Source organism: Balaenoptera physalus (genome assembly GCF_965194825.1).
Source record: "Balaenoptera physalus genome assembly, chromosome: 11".
In the NCBI taxonomy this organism is placed as follows: Eukaryota; Metazoa; Chordata; class Mammalia; order Artiodactyla; family Balaenopteridae; genus Balaenoptera; species Balaenoptera physalus.
This window is the reverse complement of record NC_138896.1, coordinates 73,665,213-73,682,642: the sequence shown is the minus strand read 5'-3', so window position 1 is coordinate 73,682,642 and position 17,430 is coordinate 73,665,213. Positions and strand designations below refer to the sequence as shown.

Genomic DNA, 17,430 nt, shown 5'->3' with positions numbered 1-17,430 from the left:
GATTGGAGACCTCGAAAGAGCCAGCCCAGGTGGCTGCGGGACGTAGGCCTCTGGCTCCCGGCTCTGGGGCCCGCGCTGATGGCAGCGGCTGTGGCAGCCTCTGTAGGCGCGGGGGTCCCAGGCCTTGACCCAGCGGCTTCTTTACGTGGTATTCCCAACTCCAGGACTAGGCTCGGGTGACCCCCGTGCCCTGCCACGGCATCTCCTGACTGGGGTCCAGCATGGACAATCCCAAGGACCGAAACACGCCGCTCCCTAGGACCCACGCCCCATATCTCGAGCATCCCCTGCATTCAGGTTCACCTGCAACAGCGCCCCCCACCCCCGCCGCCCCGAAAGGCTATGAGGACTATGCCTATGCATGCAGAAGGCGCGACCTGTCTGGGCCCTGAGCACAGAAATCCGAAACAAACCTGCGGTCTCCAGAGTGGAAATAGGCTCCTTGGCGCCACAGGGCCCCACCCTCTGCTCTGGGCATTCGAGCACACAGAGGGCTGTAAGGGCAGGGCCATGGAGCCAAGGGCGAAGAGAACGCCAAACCCGGCGGTTACCCAGTTTGCCACGCTTACCTCTCCCTGGCCAGTGCCCTTCTGTCCACCTCCATGGTGGTGAGGTGAGGGGGAATCCTGCCCAGGTGCCAAGCCCCTTGGGGAAGCTTTCATTCTCCATGGAGAGTTGCTGGAGGCTTCGCAGAACCTGACCCAACTTCAGCCACAGAAACCGTGGAGTGGGGAAGAGCGGACCACAGCTCTTCCCTCCTCCTCCCACGGCCAGAATGCTGTGGGAGGAGCTCCTGCAACAGCGAAGGCAGGTGCAAGAGGAAAGTCTTAGAAGAAACACCTGTTAACGTTCCACGCCTCCTTTCACAGATAATCTTGGGGATCAGCTCTAGGGTAGTAGTAGTTGGGCTGTTTTCCCTGCTCACTGTGGCCTGGAGGACACAAAGGCCACAGGAACAAAGACCTAGGATGCTAGGCTGAAACAGCTCCATCTCCTAAGACTTCTGGCTCCAGCCATGGATTGTCTCAGCACCATTCAGGGGGGCTCAGGATACTTTGTGCTTGTCAGATCTTTTTTTTTTGCTTGTCAGATCTTAACAGACCATCTAATTCCTCCAAACAGGGAACACTTGGCCAAGAGACTCGACCTCACTTTCCTCTCAGACATGGTGCTGTAGAGGTGAAAAATGTGGGCCTGGGCCTGCTCCTGCCAGGCATTAGTGGACCCCACAGCAAGCTGAGAGGGCCCTTTACGTAGGCAAACTAAATTTAGGGACTGCACAAATGATGTGACCCAAAGTCAGAGCAATTCCTTGGAAAGCACTGCTTCTTAGTCCTTCCCTTCAGGTGGTCTCTGCGGGCATGAGGAGCACAGGTGTCTCCACTGAGTCACAGTTCATGCTGGTAACTTGGTTTCCCAAGCACCAACCCCAAAGAGAGCAACTAAAAAACCAGACTCCAGGGACATGCTCTCGGGACCTCAACTGTTTGGCTTATCTTGGGTAAACAAAGGCAAAAGGCAGCCTCTCATCGGCTCTTTGTACAAACCAACTCCTGCCAGTCTTGCAAAATCCCAATTAGGCACCAGAGACTTAGGACTGACACTAGACCACAAACTCAGATGAGCAAGTAGATGGCCTGATCTGGACAGTGATTGGTGGAGGTAGCCAGGCCATCAGCATCTTTAGAAATGTGACAGTACTGAACATATGCAGTTATTGAAGTCATCGTCACAGAAAAGTGCACTAAACCTCAGTCCTGCTCACAGCCAAGTCCCATGTCAGCCCCTCTCATATGGGTAAGACAGTCCCTGTGGGCTGGGGGTATCAAGCCCAACATTCTCCTTGAGAGACCCTCCGGTCCTACACAACCCCACGTGCCTCAGTCCCCCTGGCGTCTCCAGCACTGACTGGTGGTCGGGGGACAAATGTGAATATACCTGAAAACTTTATAAACTGGAAAGCATAAACCGGTGAAATCTTCATTACGGTTAAAACCCAATTTCAGTATTCACTTTAATTCTTCAAGGACAGCTAGAAATTTTCTTCCTTTAATAAAAAAATCTCAGACATACTTTGAAGTCCTAGAGTAAATCGGCAACAGAACAAAGTGAATCCCCCCCAAGGGGGCGCTGTGGACCCAGCATCATCAGGAAAGCTCCAGGCTTCAAGCCTGACTTTGTCAGGAGCCTGCCTAAAAAATAAATTACAAAAAGGCTGTTTGGGACAGACACAGACGAAGTGTTTTTCCCCTCAGGTGCAGCAGGCATCGGGTAGACTACAAATCAGTCCGTGAACTGGCTGCCTTGGGGGCGTATTTAGGCATCAGTTCATTAATCTTCCGGATGTAGTCAGACTTTTCTGCACAGCCTTTGCACGTCTCTCCCCAGTCGTCCAGGATCTTCTTTAGCTCTTTAACTCGAAGCTTCTTCAGGTCCACTGTGCTCAGGTCGATCTGCTTGTCTGGAGAGAGCAGGGAGAATAACCAGCTGGGTGGGAGGAAGAGCGGACCCCAATAGTCCCGCACATCCAAACCATCCCTTAAAACAAGCAGCCCTACTGACTGCAGGGAGAGAGACACATGCAGGTGTGTCAGTGCCCACTGCCCCCAAGAGGGGGAACTAGCCCAGGCCCCTTCACTAGGAAGGTGGGTCTCATGCTGGCAATGTCCACCACAGACATGCAGTGTCACCAGGGACAGGGATGGAGGCCATGTGGTCCTTACAGGAGGAACCTTATAGGAGGAATGTGGCTCCCCACTCCAAGTGCCTCTTAAATAGTCACAGTGCAGCCCACACCACTGTAGAATAAGAGCTCCAGGGTGACAGAGCTGATAGATCCCCTAGCCTCAATTGCCCAACACAGACCCTGGTCGGGCCCTTGAGTTAGGAGCTTACTCTTCCATGACCACTTGTGCCCACAGAGAGACCCTGAGTCATCAGGACTGAACCAGGATCACTCTCAGAAGACCAGTTATCCTTGACACAAGTGGGCGAACACAGCCCTTGGACACTCAATTCACAATAAAATATGTTGGTGCTGTTTAAATTTTACAGAAGAGGACAATGATTCCTGGCCCTGACTCCTTCTGAAGACCTGAACTGTTTTTCCCACCAGAGACTTATTCAGCAAGAGATGCTGTGCGCCCATAATCTTGGGCCTTCTTGTTGGGACACAGCCATTCTTTTCAAAATAATAAAGATCGCTGGGCCTTCAGGGCTTGCAGTCAGGACAAGCCTGTTAAAGGCAAGTCAGACTACATCCCTTCTCTGGCCGAAAACCAACATTCTCATCCTCCCTCAGACTAAAAGCCAAATATTCACCAACTTGCAAGGCCCTCTGTGACCTGCCCACCCATCTGTCATGCCACTGGCTGCCTTTGCACTGCCTGTTTCCTCTGCCTGAAATGCTCCTCCATTAGTTATGCCCTTGGCTAATCCCCCACCTCCTTCAAAGTTTGCTGAAATGTCACCTCCTCGATGAGGCCTATTCTGACCTCCACCCACCATGATGCAAGGTGAGTCTGTGCACTGCGCTGCCCCCCCCCCCCCACCATTTAACACCACCAACCATGCTGTGTAACTCACTCGTGGAGGCTCTAGTTTATCACGTGCCTTCCCCAGCTAGAAAGTAAACTTCATTAATGCCTGAGCAAAGAGGGTGTTCGGTGTCGGTTAAATAAGGCCACACTCACCGTATTTTAGCTCACAGATCTGACTGTCCTTCTTCTTGAGCTTCTCACAGATCTTCTCCACAGGGATGTGGTGGGCCAGGGGCTTCGACACCTCGTTGATGATCTTGGTGGCTGCATCATCTGTGGCCCCAATGTAGTAGCACTGCAGCAAGAAAGGACAATGGCCTTCAGAAGGTGCCACTTGAGAGCTGTCTCCTCCAAAGCATATTGACATCTGAAAACATCTTCTTTCTCTGCCAGGGCCTCATTTTCCCATGCCCCGCCTGTATTGGCAGTCAGATTCAGTCAGTGTAAACCCAAGGCTCTTAATACACGCTTGGTCCCAGAGCTGACAGCCACCAGATGAATTTAAAAGTCACCACGGTTCAAACCTTTAAACAGAAAGACAGACAAACCAGAGACTGCCAGGGAAGTTAAAGCTACAAAAGCCATCGTTTCATTAGGGCTCTTGTCCTCAATTCAGCCTTGGCCTATCCTGGGCACACTTTGTAATCTTCTATTGCCCTCACACATGCCAAGATTGCTCTGGCCTCTGGGCATTCACACTGGCTATTCCCTCTGCCTGGGATGCTCTTCCCCCTTCACAATGATGACCCTTTCTCAGAAGAATTCTTGACTACTGTCTAAATCAGCACCCACTCATTCCATCCTGGTCCATCTTCTGCATGACACCCATCCCACTGCATCATTTGCCTGTCATTGCTCTCCCCTGATATTTCCAGAGCCCAGCACACAGTAGATGCTTAATCAGTACTAAGAGGGTAACATCACAACTGCAGAACAAAGAAAGCCCTTCAGTCCCACATTAGTTAACTAACAGAACATCTGGCCTCCTGAATAGACAAGTGGGCAGGGCCTTTTACTGAGAGGCCTGTGAAGCAGAGGGTTAAACACTGGCCAGGGCCAGCTTGGGGAGGATCAGACAGCTACTCACCAACCGATTCTCTTTGCCTCTTGCTTCACGGCAGAACTTTATAAGTTCTTTTTCAATAGAGGCTGGTGAGAATGTGACACCTCTGTCTTTGAGGTCCTGGTAAAATCTTCCCAGATAAGAAACACAAACTGGAAAAGAGAGGGAAGGGAGATGCTCAGCAATCACCAAGTTGCACCGCAATTCACCAGGAGGGAACTCCGTCAGCAATTTTAATAGGAGACACGGAGAAAGGTGAGTTTTTCCATCACCGATTTTTTCAGGTGCCCACAGGTAGACAGAACCGCGCTTCGGGTTGCTGGGTCCCCTGGTTCACCCGGGGCATACGGGGAACGAGCATCACCCAATGACCAACAAACGGCTCCTCCCTGCTTTTTCCATAAAGTTTAAGCCGAGACTGAACACGTGTCCTTCAGATGGACTCACTGTGACCTCATAAATGGACAAACTGGAGGCCGAAGAAAAAAGCGATCCAAATGCTGCTCATTCCCAAATACAACACCGAACTCCGAGGTGCGGCTTCGCAACCCCATCAGACAAGGCGCGGTGCCCACGGCCGGCCCTCAGGACTCCCCACCCCGGCCAGGGCCGCTGCCGGGAGCCTCTGCCCAGTGATGGGAAAGGACCAAAACTCCAGCGTTATCCCAATTTCAGGCCAAGTTTTCTGCACGATCTAGTCCCAACTTCTTCTCGTCGGACCAATGTTTTGTAGGCCCAGGAAATGTTTTCTAGGCCCGGCGTCGGCCGCTCCTCTGGCGGACCCCGCTGGGGCCGGCCGCCCCCGCCGCCCCCGCCCGTATCAGCCCCTGACACTGGGCCGCTCAGTGGTTTGGTTAGGTTTGGCGGCGCCGCCGCCAAGTGGGCCACAGCGCACAGACCCCCAACCCCGCAGCACCTTCGCAGTCACCCGGCCGCAGCGCCCGGCTGCCCGGCAGCACGCTCAGAGCCAGCGCCACCGCCAGCCCATGCGTGGCCCACATCCTCCTCTACCCACCGCCGCCGCCGCCGCCCGACTAAACCGCGCCCGCAGAGCAGCGCTTCCTCCAGGTCCAGGCCGCGCGCCGTGGCTCCCCATTGGCGGGTGCCCTCCGCGCCCTCCCACACGCCATGTTCCCATTGGTCCACGCGCCTCGGAGCCCAGACGGGCGGCTCCACGCTGCCCTTCCCCATTGGCTGGTGGCGTCGCCCGCCCTCGGCCCTAGACAGTTGTCGGCCGCTGATTGAACCAGGGCGGCCGGCAGGAAGCGGCCGTGAAGGCGGCGGAAGCGGCTCGGCCGCCATCTTGGGTAGGTGCCCCGGCAGTGGCTGAGGCGGAGCGCTGCAAGCTGAAGTAGGGTTGGTCTGCGTACCCCCTGTTCTGGGCCCCAAGTCGGCCCGAAAAACCCACGGACCTCCCCGCCCAGGCCCCGAATCGTGGCGCAGGTCAGGGGCTCTGGGGCCAGCCGCAACCCAACAAGGCAGGGACGGCGGGCGGCGGCAGGCGAGGCTCCGAAGAGGTTGTTTTTTTCCTTTTACCTTTTTTTAAAGGATCACGTAGGCGGGGGGACCAGACTTTGGGGAGCCCCTGCGGAGGCTCTGGCGCCTGCGAGGCCGGCGGACCACGTCCGAATTGCCCCAGCAGCTCAGGCGCCCACCCGCTTGAGCCCCGGGTAGCCGGAGCCCGCCTCGCGCGGGCCGTCAGGGGTACCCGGGCCGGGGTGGACAGACTCTGGGCTGGAGGGGCGCCCGTAGGAAGGGCTCTCCTCCGGGCTGCCTTCCCAGAGCTCAGAGAGGCACCCGGGCCAGGGTTGGTTGCGTGGCTTTGGGATCAGAAGCATCCCGCCTCAGAGTGGGGAGGTCGGGGGTTTGGAGGCTTGTCCCGCACGCTGGGAAGAGGTGCCCCCCTTTCCTCACAAGCCTCGGAAGCCTGGCCGAGGTGGCTGGCACGCCGCCTGCTGCTTCCCACTGAGCGCTCAGGGCCCTTGGCTGCCCTCATTTCCAGGGCAGGCAGGGCTTGGCTCCCTGTCTTTGAAGGCAGGACGTGGGAAAGGTTGGCTCTGCGCTCAGGGCAGAAAGGAGATTTCTATGGAGCTAAAAGGGCTTGGAGCCCAGCGACAAGGGTTGGCGAGGGGCACTTGCGCTGCTCCCAATTCAGTGAATTCAGTGGGTCAGTATCAGGTATTCATCTTTAATTCACATCACAGCAGTCAAAGGAGTGGGGAAAGGGGGGAAATAAAGTGGCAGATATTTACATTTAAAATTCACATTACTTGTTGGATTTAGAACATGCTACCACAATATATACAGTAAAATACCTTTTGGGACACCAGTACAAATTTTTTTTTTCTTTAACTTTGCTTTCTGGTACAGGTAAGACCATTTTTAAGTCACTTCTTATTTTAAACATAAATACACAAAAGAAATGGTTAGAAGTTTTCTTATTTTAAATAAGCACAGAATGCCAGAGGTTAAAAACACATTTATAGGGCTGAATACCAATTGGACATCACACTCTATACATTTTTTGCTCAAATTCCTGTACAAATACACAGCATTCAAATAGGTATTTACAAATAAGCTTGAAAGAATGAAAATCAGTATTTCACAATCTTTTCAGAGGATTCTCATCTCTTGCGTCCTACTTACCTTCAGACTGGCTGATTCTCCAATGAAAGGAATTTGGATTATGTCCTTTTCATCGAATTAGGGAAAATGGAGAGGGAGAGGGAAAACAAACCGGGCTCACCCTGTATAAGGCAAGGCCAAATGAACCCACATTCCACTCTCTACCCTCCCATGCCACCAGGTGGAGAAGGTAGATGTTCTTATGTGAGGACTGCCTTGTCCAGGGATTGAGGTTCAGAAGTGCCCTAAAACCTAAATATGCCCTCCTACCTAAGAAATCCAAAGCTAGTCTCCGATGGTCACACTTGTGAACACCAGATGGTCCAGGCCTGCCAGGACTGACCCACTCTGCTTGGAGTCGCCCTCGAAGTATCAGAAAGGACCCACAACGGTGATAAACACTCCCAGACGCCCTGAAGCTAATGCGGCCCCCCATCTTTCCTCATAGGTTACTTGCTGGCATTCCTATTAAACAACCTGGCATTTGTTTACAAGTGAAAAACACCCTAACCATGGAGGTCAGATGGGCCAGCAGAAGAGGAACTAGGGGAGGACACACCTGCTCAACAAGGAGAAGGCAGCCTTGGGACCATCAAAGTTGTGAATGCAAGCAAATAAATGTTTCATAGACTTTTTTAAAGTAACTTAGAAGCACCCTGGTAAAATATTATTACCACCCCACCCTATTCCCCCAAATAATAAACCAAGAGGAAAATCGGTGCCCTGACCTGAAAGAGTTTCCTATAAAGACACCACTGCCTTCTGCCCAACAGACTGGGGAGGCTGGAGAAACTGCCCTCCTGCCCACCCTGAACCCTGAGTGGTGGTCCCCACGGGCCTGGAGCTGAGGCCCTGCACTTGGCTACCGGGAGAGGATAATTCAACCTGCGTGGCTCTCTGCTTCTAAGAGGAGAAGCTCCCTCCCACCCTTTTTACCCAGGAGCTTGCTGAACCTGACCATGAGTCCTCCGGCCTTAGAAGCCTGGCTGGGCAGCCAACCCCACTGCTTGGAGGTAGTGCTGAAAATCCCTGATTCAGGAGCTGATGACAGGCACTCTGGCCACTTCTGAAAGTTTAGAGGATTTCCGGCCCCTGCCACACCCCAGCCTCACTCCTGTATCAGCTTGTTTCTCAACACGTGGCTGCCCGGGCCCTGGGGAGGAAGGTGGAGAGGGTAGTCCCTCTGGCGCTACACCCCCACTCAAACTCCAGAGGGTAGGAGATAACCACTGCAGATCCATGCACCAAGGGGGCTTCTGCAGGGCATGGGGTGTATTAAGAGTGGAGAGGGGCAAAGGGTCAGAAATAAAAACGATGGAGGGAAAAACCCAAGGTAGAATAGGAGGCAGGGCTGGCCCATGGAAGCCTGGCAGTATGCCCTGGGCATGCAGTTAGGCCAGGTGACATGCCTGAGCTGGCAGTTTGGTCTAGCCAGCCTCTCAGTTGCACACTCCTGGATGGAAGAGGGAGCAGGTGGGCAGACATTTGTGCAAAATGGCTTGTAGCCCCCTTGTCCACTGGTGACGTAGTCCACGTGGTCCTTGCAATCCCTGAATACAATCGTGAGCTCTTCTGTCCACACAGCAAAGGAAGAGGTCCCTAGCGCAATTTCCATTCTTCTGTGCATCTCTTCCCTGGAGGGAGGGCCTGGGCTCCTACCCCCCGGGGCCCTGCAAAGCAATCGATTCTGTCTGTGCAATATCTCCATATAGCTCCACGTGGTCTGGAACTGCAGGAGGAAGAAAGCATCTACTCCACAAAGGAAAAAGGAAAACCCATAGAAATGGAATGTAGAAAATGAAATAAAAAGAGAAGCCACAACCCTTCATGCTGCTGTGGCCTCTGTACATGGCAACACACGAGTTCACGGCAGTAGAAATGTAGACTCGGGGTGGTCCTCTCCTGAGTGCCAGGCCTCTCTGGCTCCCTGCGGGGGGACTTGCTTTTCAGACCTGGAGTGGTGGGGCAAGCTGCTCACTGAGGGTGGTGTCCCAGCTGCCTCCCTGCCCCTCATTGTTCCCCTCGGCTGTGCTCCCAGGCCATGCGAGCCTGCTCTTCCTTGGTGCTCCCAGGAGGCAGCGAGGCCTTGCGATGCAGGCCCCGAGGCCTCTCAGCCTCCTCGCGCAGCAGCATACCCTCGTCGTGCTCCAGGGCCGGCAGGCGGGGGTGGTAGGGCTTGGGTGGCAGCGCAGGTGGGTCCATGGGGTCCTGAGGGATGACACATCCCGGGGCTGAGTGGCTTCGGCACGGCTGGGCCTTGATGGAGTCCAGGACAGCGGACTCAGAGAGGCTGTAGTGGACGGGGAGGTAGGGCGGCTCAAGATCTTCGTCAGCATTCCAGGCCTGGCTCGGCACGGAGTCCATGGTGTCGGTTCGAGGAGGGGCCTCCGAGGAGTGCCCAAAGTTACTCTCGCTTAGGGAAGACACACCGCTGCTGGCACTGCCAGACAGCGTAGAGTTGCTGCCATCCAGGCCCGACTGGGGGCTTGTGGGGGAGGCTGGGATAGGGTGGAGAGGAGACTGCAAAAGAAAAGGTAGAAATGTTAGAATCCCTCTTTCTAAACAGGCTGGCTGGCCCACCATGGGAAGAGAAGACCAAGAGTCTGCTTATTAATGAACTTTAAAATAATCCTCATCAACAGCATGTTTCTTGTTTCATCATCAGTCACCCCCTAGCTCTTCCCTGCCCCCAACAAGCCAGTGGAGCCCCAGAATCACCTGCATTTCTATGGCTAAAAAGTGGCCCTGTCTTGGCTGCTGGGCAGTTGTGCCCCCTGAAGCCATGTCCCAGGCTGCTGGCTGTGGCTCTGGGGTACAGACAGAAGGGCTGGGTCATCAGGCCAGTTGGTGAGGGTAGAAAGAACCCTAGTGGGCCATGGACCAGATGAGTGCATTCTGCTGCCAAAATCTGTGACAGTCTTTTCCAATTTGCAGAAAAGTTAACAAGTTTTTCATAAAGGTCTGGTATCTGATGCGTCTTGCTTTGAGTGGACTCCAGTTTAAAGTGCTCTATGATCCACCACAGGAATGTTTCTTTACGTCTTCAACTGTGGTGTGTTGATAAGTTGGGTGTTGGAAGGGAACCCCCTGGCTTCTCACTGCTCGTTGCTCACATACTCTGGGTACCATGTGTTGCCGTCTCCAGGACCCTCTGACTTCCCTGCCCCCATCACATTTGCTGCAGGACACATTGGTCATCTGCATCCCAAGTGTGGCTCTGGCCACCCTGAGCTTCTGCCAGGCTGGGCTCTCAGGGACAGAAGCAGGAGAGGTAGACCTCAGGTGTCTCAGGGGTAATTCTAGCAGCTGAGATGACTCCTCTCACATCCTGGTGGGGGTGTCACCTTAGTGCATTACCTTGCGCAGGGTCCGGGCTGGGAGGGCTGGGGGAGTGTCACCCAGGGGGTGGTGGAAGGCGTCAAAGTGTAGGGAGTAATGACCTGCAAAGGAAACAGAACCAGAGCCTCAGCTGGGCCTTCTTGTGCTGCAAGTCAGCATATCTTGCAGGGCCAACTGGACAGATGTGAGTCTCCTGCAACCCCTCAGCATTGAAGGCCACTGGAAAACCTCTCTTTTCACTGAAGTTCTCCAAAACAAGCTGCTGGAGTAAAGACACCCATGCCACACAGGAGGTCAAGAAGGTCGAGTGCATCAGAGCCCATGGAACAACAGACCGCAGACAGTGGCAGCTCTCAGCCCACTGCTTGGCGATGACAGGCTGGTGAGTATCATGCTTGGCATGGTCAGTTCTGATGTCTTCAGCCTCCATGGTTGGAAAGGCCTCACTGAGCTCACCTACTGTGCTTGGAAACCTCACTGACCCCCAAGCCCAGCAGGATCCTTCCTGCAGTGGGGATGTTTTTTCCTTGGCTGAGTCAGCCCATCTTCTCAGCCTGGAGGGCTGTTGCCCTTGCCTGTGAGTAGAATCTGAGACTGGGGACTATCTGGGGAACCCGCTGGAGGTCTTCTTACCATGCAGCAGGCTTCGGGGAGGCACTGGGGGGGCCAGGATGCACCCCGTGTGGGCAGACAGGAAGGGCTGGGCCTCTCGGGCTCCGCTATCCAGGCTCCAGCTGCTGGGGGCTGCTGGCACCGCTGAAGGGTGAAAACAGATGGCATGAAGGGAGGTTACTTCTTGAGCCACCCTCTGAGAGAAGCCTGTCCTACAGCCTATGGCTTCTGCAGGTGCATACTATGTACTCAGCACACGTGGGAGTGGCACGCCAGCTCCTAAGACACAAAACACTGGCCAAGCAAGACACTGTGGCCCACAGGGGACCATGGTCAGGACAGAAGCCACTTAAGAGAACGGCAACAGAGTGAACTGATGTCTGAAGAATACTCAGGATACGGTAAGCGGAGAGAAAGTGCAGCAAGGAGTGAGCATCTGCAGCCTCCAGGACTTGCCAGGAGGAGAAGAGAGAACAGAAGAGGTGAGAAGAGGAGAGTCAAACAGGCTGATGGGACTGCAAAAAAAGAGAGAGAGTGTGAGCGCGCACCTATGGAGAGTCTTAGCAAGGTCAGGATTCAGGGCTCTCCCATAGCCCTGGCCCAATGGGAAAAGCAGGGAGCAGGATGGGCGGGCAGCAGAGACTGCCTCCATCCACAGCTGGTGCACGGCCAGGGAGTGGGCAGGAGCTGCCCCCAAGCTGGCCCCACAAAGAGCCTGTGGTACGTACAAGCTTTGCCCATCCCTGTTGCTTCTGTGCCCACTGGCCGGGCTTGGGATGCACAGGAGTTTTCTAGGTAAGGACTGGTATTCACTGTGTCTGCTGGAGGAGAGTCTAAAGCCCATGAGTCATGGCCCAGGTCCAGCAGGGACCACTGCTTCCAGAGAGGAGGGAGGGCTGTGGAGCCCATGGGTGCTTTGGGGCATGTAGAGAGGCCCAGTTCCTGGCACCCACATGCTATGGATGCAGGGTAGAGTGGGCCCTGGACAAAGAGAAACACAGGGTGTCCACCTATGGTAAGGAAGAAGTCCAGTGCCAGAATACTGGCCCTTCAGCCACAGCTGGGGTGCGTGACTTTGTAGGAGGGGAGAGGAGAGAAGGAATGGCTGGACCTTGGGGTCCGAGGAGCAGAAGGGGGGCATGTGAATGCTACTGGCCAACTCCTCCTGGAGAACAAATAACACTGACAAGAAATATGCCCTTTCTCTTACAAAGCCAGACAGGCACCAATTCCCTTTTGGGCTCTCCTAGAGAGAGAAGCGGCCTACCCACTGGCTTTGTTCTGAGGCAGTCATAGCTAAAGTGAGCCTGACGAGGCTGGGGTTTGGGTTCTTCCCACTCCAGGTCCTGAGTGGGGAACGCCAGGGCCTAATGGGACCTGAGAGGCTCTGGGAGGGAAGGAGCTGGAGCTTAGCCGTTGAGGAGGATGTGGCCAGGAGGGGCTGGGCCCCATGTGGTCCAGGGATAAGGTGATGGGTCATGTCCACCCTAGTCCTCCTCACTGGTCCAGAACTGCTGTGGGCTTGCAGCAGAACACAGGGTAGAACTCAACGACCTCAACAGCTTCAGTTCTGAGGAGCGTGGCTCAGTCTCATGGGATGGCTGACGGCTGGTGGCAGAAGGGAGGGCGTGGCAGTGATTGGGTAGACAGACACTCAGCTGTCCACTGAAAGGAGGAAAGAATTCTGACTCTGGTGAACACCAGGTGGATTCCACCAGAAGGCCTCCTCAGAGAGCCTGAGCCACCCTAAGAACAGGACAGGCCTATTCTCATGTAGGCTTTCCTCAAGATGCAGCATGAGCTTCCTGGTCCTCAGCACTGAGCCTCCCTCTCCCGAAAAGGAGAAGTTCCATCTCCATAAAAAGCCACCAAACCTCACGGAATAAGAAGCTTGGAGGTGGGTCTGGGCAGCTTCCCCAAAGGGGCTCTGACAGCCCAAGATCTCATGTGCACATCTAGACCCCAGAAGAACTGTGGGACTGCAAAAGTTTACCCACAAGGGCCCAGAGGATCTTGCAGGTAGGAACGCTATAGGGGAAGAAAGCTGGCAAGGCTGCAATGGTGTACAAAGGGTACCTGCCTGAGCCCCTCCGTGTGAACCAGAAATCATCAAGCTCACCCTGTAGCCTGCTGTTGGTGACCATTGAGACCAGTGAACTTGTGCCATACAGCACAAGTGCGTTGGGGTTAGTGGAAAATCTAAGATGCACAGACCTATCCTAGGAGAAGAGGGGCAATCCCCACTGTGTCCTGGCCATTTCTCTCTCTCTCTGTTACGGGCCACCACTGGCCTGAAGTCCCCTGTGCACAGCCCACAGCCTCGAGGGCAGGCTTGCCTGGTCTGGGAGTCACTACCTGGCAAAGACAAACACATGTAAGTGAGAAGTGGAGTTCTCATGGGACTCAAGATCCCGATGACAAGAGAATGGTGACAAGTATGCACAGTTCCTGCCCTGGAGGATCCAGGTAGAGACTTAGGGAGTTATTACTCTGGCCTATGTGTTCCCCCTAGGCAAATGTCTAGTTTGCTACCCACTGAGCACTGGCTTTGTGGTTTAAATGGGCTTGCTCTGGGCTCAGCCTTTGTTCTGAGACAACCCTCTTTCCATCCCACACCTGGGGGGTGGTGGGCATATCCAGCTTCTTGCTGCAGCTTGGTCTGAAGCCTGAAGCTCTTCTGGGTCCGGTTGGCATTAAGGTCCTGGTCTGGCCACCAGCACCCACTTGAGCTCTGAGCCCATCTGTGCTCTTGGCTAGATCTGAGATTGCTCCACAACTCAGGTAAAGAGAAGCCACTGTGGATTCTGGCCCTCAAGGCCAAAAGGGCACTCTGTTTTGGGGCACAGGTGCAGGGGTCCAGGTAAGCCGCATGTTTTGGGGATGTGCAACCTTGAGGCTAGGAAGGCATCTTCAGCCAGAATCTCCATGCCCTTTGTGGTTGAGTACCCGGTGCCGATGCCTACCAGGCACTGAGGTCATGGACCCCGTGCGTGGTCTCCTTAAAGAGGACAGAGAGGCATATCCTCCATGATGAGCAAGGGAGGAACAATGACAGTGGGAACAGCAGACAGTACTTGGTGAAGAGGTGCAATGATGACATGACAACAGCTTTGGAGGGACATGTTCTGATGGGACAGCAGGTTGTATTGCTGGGGACTAAGTGTGCCCTAAACTCCAACAGATGGAGGAGAGGGGAGGGGAACCTACAGGGAGCGGGCTGACATGGGTACGGTTCTGTGTGGCAGGTAGGCTTAGCATAGTCCCCACACAGGTATTGTTCTATGTTAAATGAACTCAGGTCTCCGTGTTTGGGCCGGGGTCATATGGGTTCAAGTCTGGTTCTTCCTTCAGCTTGCTGAAGCAGAACACAGGGTAAAACTCCACTATCTATAAACAGCCTCTGTTCTAATTATTGCCTAGTCTCATGGTATAGTTGTTGGACTTGCAATGTGTAAAAAATGGACTCACAGTAGCTGCAGGCCAGAGTGGCTCTAGCAGGACTGAAGTCCCTTGGACAGGACTGTCTCTGGGAAACTCACTTTGCCATGGCCTGTCCTTCCCATTATTCTTGGGGGCAGACTTGGCCACAGGCCTGTTCTGAGCAACAAGGAGAGGTCCCCGTGGGCCCAAGTTGAGAGGGACCAAAGGGGCCACAGGGCCTGCTGAATTCTGGGGCTGGTTGGGAGGAGCCCGGGGGAGTGGCTGCCCACCGTTTGCATACGGCAGCCCAAGTTTTCATAAAGGTGGGCTCAGGGCAGGTGGCAGCTGGGGCTTCTCAGAGGGTGGGCCCTGGGGAGGGAGAGATACAAACAAACAGGATCCAAACCTTAGCATCAAGCCAGACGTGGGTTAAATAGTGAACACAGGAACTGGTCAGGACTCTGGACAGATAGACTGGCCTGGGCATTAGAGTGTGGCTCAGCCTTGGCCAGCTGGTGCTTAGGGACAAAAGTCAGACGCTCAGGATGGGGATAAACATGGGAGAAGGCCACCTGGGAAGGGGAATTATACCTTTTTCAGCCACAGACAGATTGGGATCACTGCAGGGTTTGCAGGCTCCAACCACTTGCTGGAACAGGGCCCGCTGGAAGTTTGGCAGCTGAGGGAAGGAGAAAAACATCAAAGAGTGAAAACAACCAGTTACACCTTGGGGGCAGTGTTGTGGGCCACAGGAGCCAGGATATTCCAGGATCAGATGGAAAAATCAAAGCAGTGGTACAGCTCATGCTTGAGATGTGTTGAGAACATCAGGCCAGCTGGAGAACTATCCATGCTATCTGGCTCTGAGTCCTGCCATGTGCAGTGTTTGAGGGTCCACCCTCCAGTGTCTGCCTGGGCTCCAGGTTGTCCTGTACATGGCCAAGAAAAAGGACACAGGCACCCGAGGGTATCTAACTGTATCCTTCTGTCCTGCCAAGGAGACCCACTGGTAGAAAGGATTTAGGGACCCCTTTCACCCCTGAGCACTGGCAGGTTTAGTCTCCTGGAGATGCCCCACAGGCACAGGCCCATGTGAGCACTGAGGGCAGGGAAAGGGAAGCACTCAAGCCCAAAGTCACAGACAGGACCTACTGTTCTGATGGGCAGCGGCCAGGCAGACCTGCTCCTTCCACCTGGCAGGGCTGACCAGGCACAGGGAGGTACTGCTGGGAAGTCCTGGCACTCTGGGACTAGGTAACAGTTGTTTGGAGGTGACTTTCATGGACCCTGACAGAAGGGCAGGGCAGACTGGACAGGAGGGGAAGGAGCTAATCCCTGCAGCTTCTTGTTCAAGGGCCCCATATAGGATATTTGGAGAGCTGTGCAAATGGTGTGGAGAGTAGTCCCAGCGGGTAGAGAGGGGCTTCAGGTGGGTGGATGGATGGATGGATGGATGGATGAAAGAGGCAGAGTTTGCCCCAGTGAGGATGTCCTTCACACACACAGGGAAGAAGGCCATTTTCTAGACCCACGTCCACCACTGCCTTCTTGGGACAGAAAAGAACCAATTTTCTCTGCCAGACTGTTTATAGATGGAGTCCAGGAGGAGGCTGGCCAGAAGGATAGAGAGCCACACAAACAATGGTGGTTCCAACCCTGTCACCACTCTACCCACAGCTGTATTCCATCTGGACTGCTGGTCCGCACATTCACTGCAGTTCCCATCTAGGAGCCCAGCAGCCTTCTGAGGGTCTTATGGCAGAATGAGGGAGGCACGAAGGACAATGCAGAAAGCCTAGCAAGTGCAACGAGGGAAGCCCAGGCCAACACACTTGCAGCAGAGGGCAGTCAGTAGGCTGGCTCCATTACCTGTCCGTTCTCCAGGATGGCTGCTGGATACATGGCACTGCTTGGGCGATCCCGGTGTGTGGGCAGCAGCAACATCATTTCCCGGGCATGGCGGTACTTATCTGGCAGAGAGGGAGAGCCTGTAACCAAGTGAGAACAATCACGCACAGATGACAAGCCACAAATGGAGGGCCCAGAGGGCAGGCATCCTTGGGGCCAAGGAACCAGGATGGGTGTCCCCTTGCAGTTGGGGTGAGGATGAACTCAGCAAGCACAGGAGGAATGAAGCAGAGCCTGGTGGTTAGATGGTGGCGGGGGCTGCACCTGGCATCCCAGCCAAGGCACACATACTACAGCCTGGGGCAATGCAGACTCGCCGACAGCGCCCTCACCATGCTCAGAGGCAGATCATGAGGAGAGCTGGGGACTGGAGCTGGGGCCCTAGGGGCCCTCTGCATCCAGCACTCTTGGGAGATGGGTGTGGCCTGGATGCTGAGCTCTCTCAGGGGGCCCAGGCATGGGCCCAGGCCAGCTTGCAATGGAGCCATCACACAGAAACAGACACACTCAGATAACACAGCAGCACAGTTCTTACTTGACACACTGTTTCTACACACTTACCTTCTCCAGACACCACTGGCCCTGTTCCCAGCTGGCTCCCTACCACCTTTTCCCAGATTCCAAGCCTCCAGTGCCTGGCCTCTGCCTTCCTGGCCATCCTACTGCAGACCCAGCCACACTGGCTGGGGGCCCAGGGCCCTGCACACAGGGGGCTCTCCAGGGTTTCTAAGACTTGCCCTTCAGTGAACTCGGGAGTCATGGAGCTAGTCTGGGACTTGTGGGTCTTTAACCCAGGCTCTTGAGTTGACTTGGTTCATGCCCTTCTCTTGTGAGACCTCCTCTGGCCTGAGGGGCTGTTATGGAGGCCAGATGTGGTGTGGCTTAGTCCCCATTGATGCAGGCCACAGCTATGGGCCCAGGAAC

At 54.7% G+C, this 17,430-nt stretch overlaps 2 protein-coding genes and 1 long non-coding RNA gene across 6 annotated transcripts in view; 1 reads left to right on the top strand and 2 right to left on the bottom strand.

Moving 5' to 3' along the window:
- Nucleotides 1–1,983: 1,983 nt before the first annotated feature.
- MANF (mesencephalic astrocyte derived neurotrophic factor) lies at nucleotides 1,984–5,755 on the bottom strand. The gene is given in 6 exon segments (XM_082414908.1): nucleotides 1,984–2,461; nucleotides 3,693–3,834; nucleotides 4,627–4,754; nucleotides 5,519–5,610; nucleotides 5,612–5,718; nucleotides 5,720–5,755. Coding segments are annotated over 6 exon segments (675 nt in total). The 5' UTR covers nucleotides 5,741–5,755; the 3' UTR covers nucleotides 1,984–2,276.
- Nucleotides 5,756–5,915: 160 nt separating this feature from the next.
- LOC309638671 lies at nucleotides 5,916–7,871 on the top strand. The gene is made up of 2 exons (XR_014251235.1): nucleotides 5,916–6,119; nucleotides 7,676–7,871. It is a non-coding gene; the product is annotated as an uncharacterized lncRNA (long non-coding RNA).
- Nucleotides 7,872–8,010: 139 nt separating this feature from the next.
- Nucleotides 8,011–17,430, bottom strand: part of DOCK3 (dedicator of cytokinesis 3) — a 390,231-nt gene continuing 380,811 nt past the window's right edge. For 3 of the 4 annotated variants that reach the window (XM_082414876.1, XM_082414875.1, XM_082414878.1), the window contains 5 exons: nucleotides 16,468–16,586; nucleotides 15,190–15,277; nucleotides 11,200–11,322; nucleotides 10,585–10,667; nucleotides 8,011–9,747 (listed from right to left, as the gene is read on the bottom strand). In XM_082414876.1, the coding sequence (XP_082271002.1) occupies nucleotides 9,238–9,747; nucleotides 10,585–10,667; nucleotides 11,200–11,322; nucleotides 15,190–15,277; nucleotides 16,468–16,586 (923 nt within the window). In that variant the 3' untranslated portion in view covers nucleotides 8,011–9,237. The remainder of the gene's footprint in view (nucleotides 9,748–10,584; nucleotides 10,668–11,199; nucleotides 11,323–15,189; nucleotides 15,278–16,467; nucleotides 16,587–17,430) is intronic. The other variant, XM_082414877.1, reaches the window with a different exon arrangement.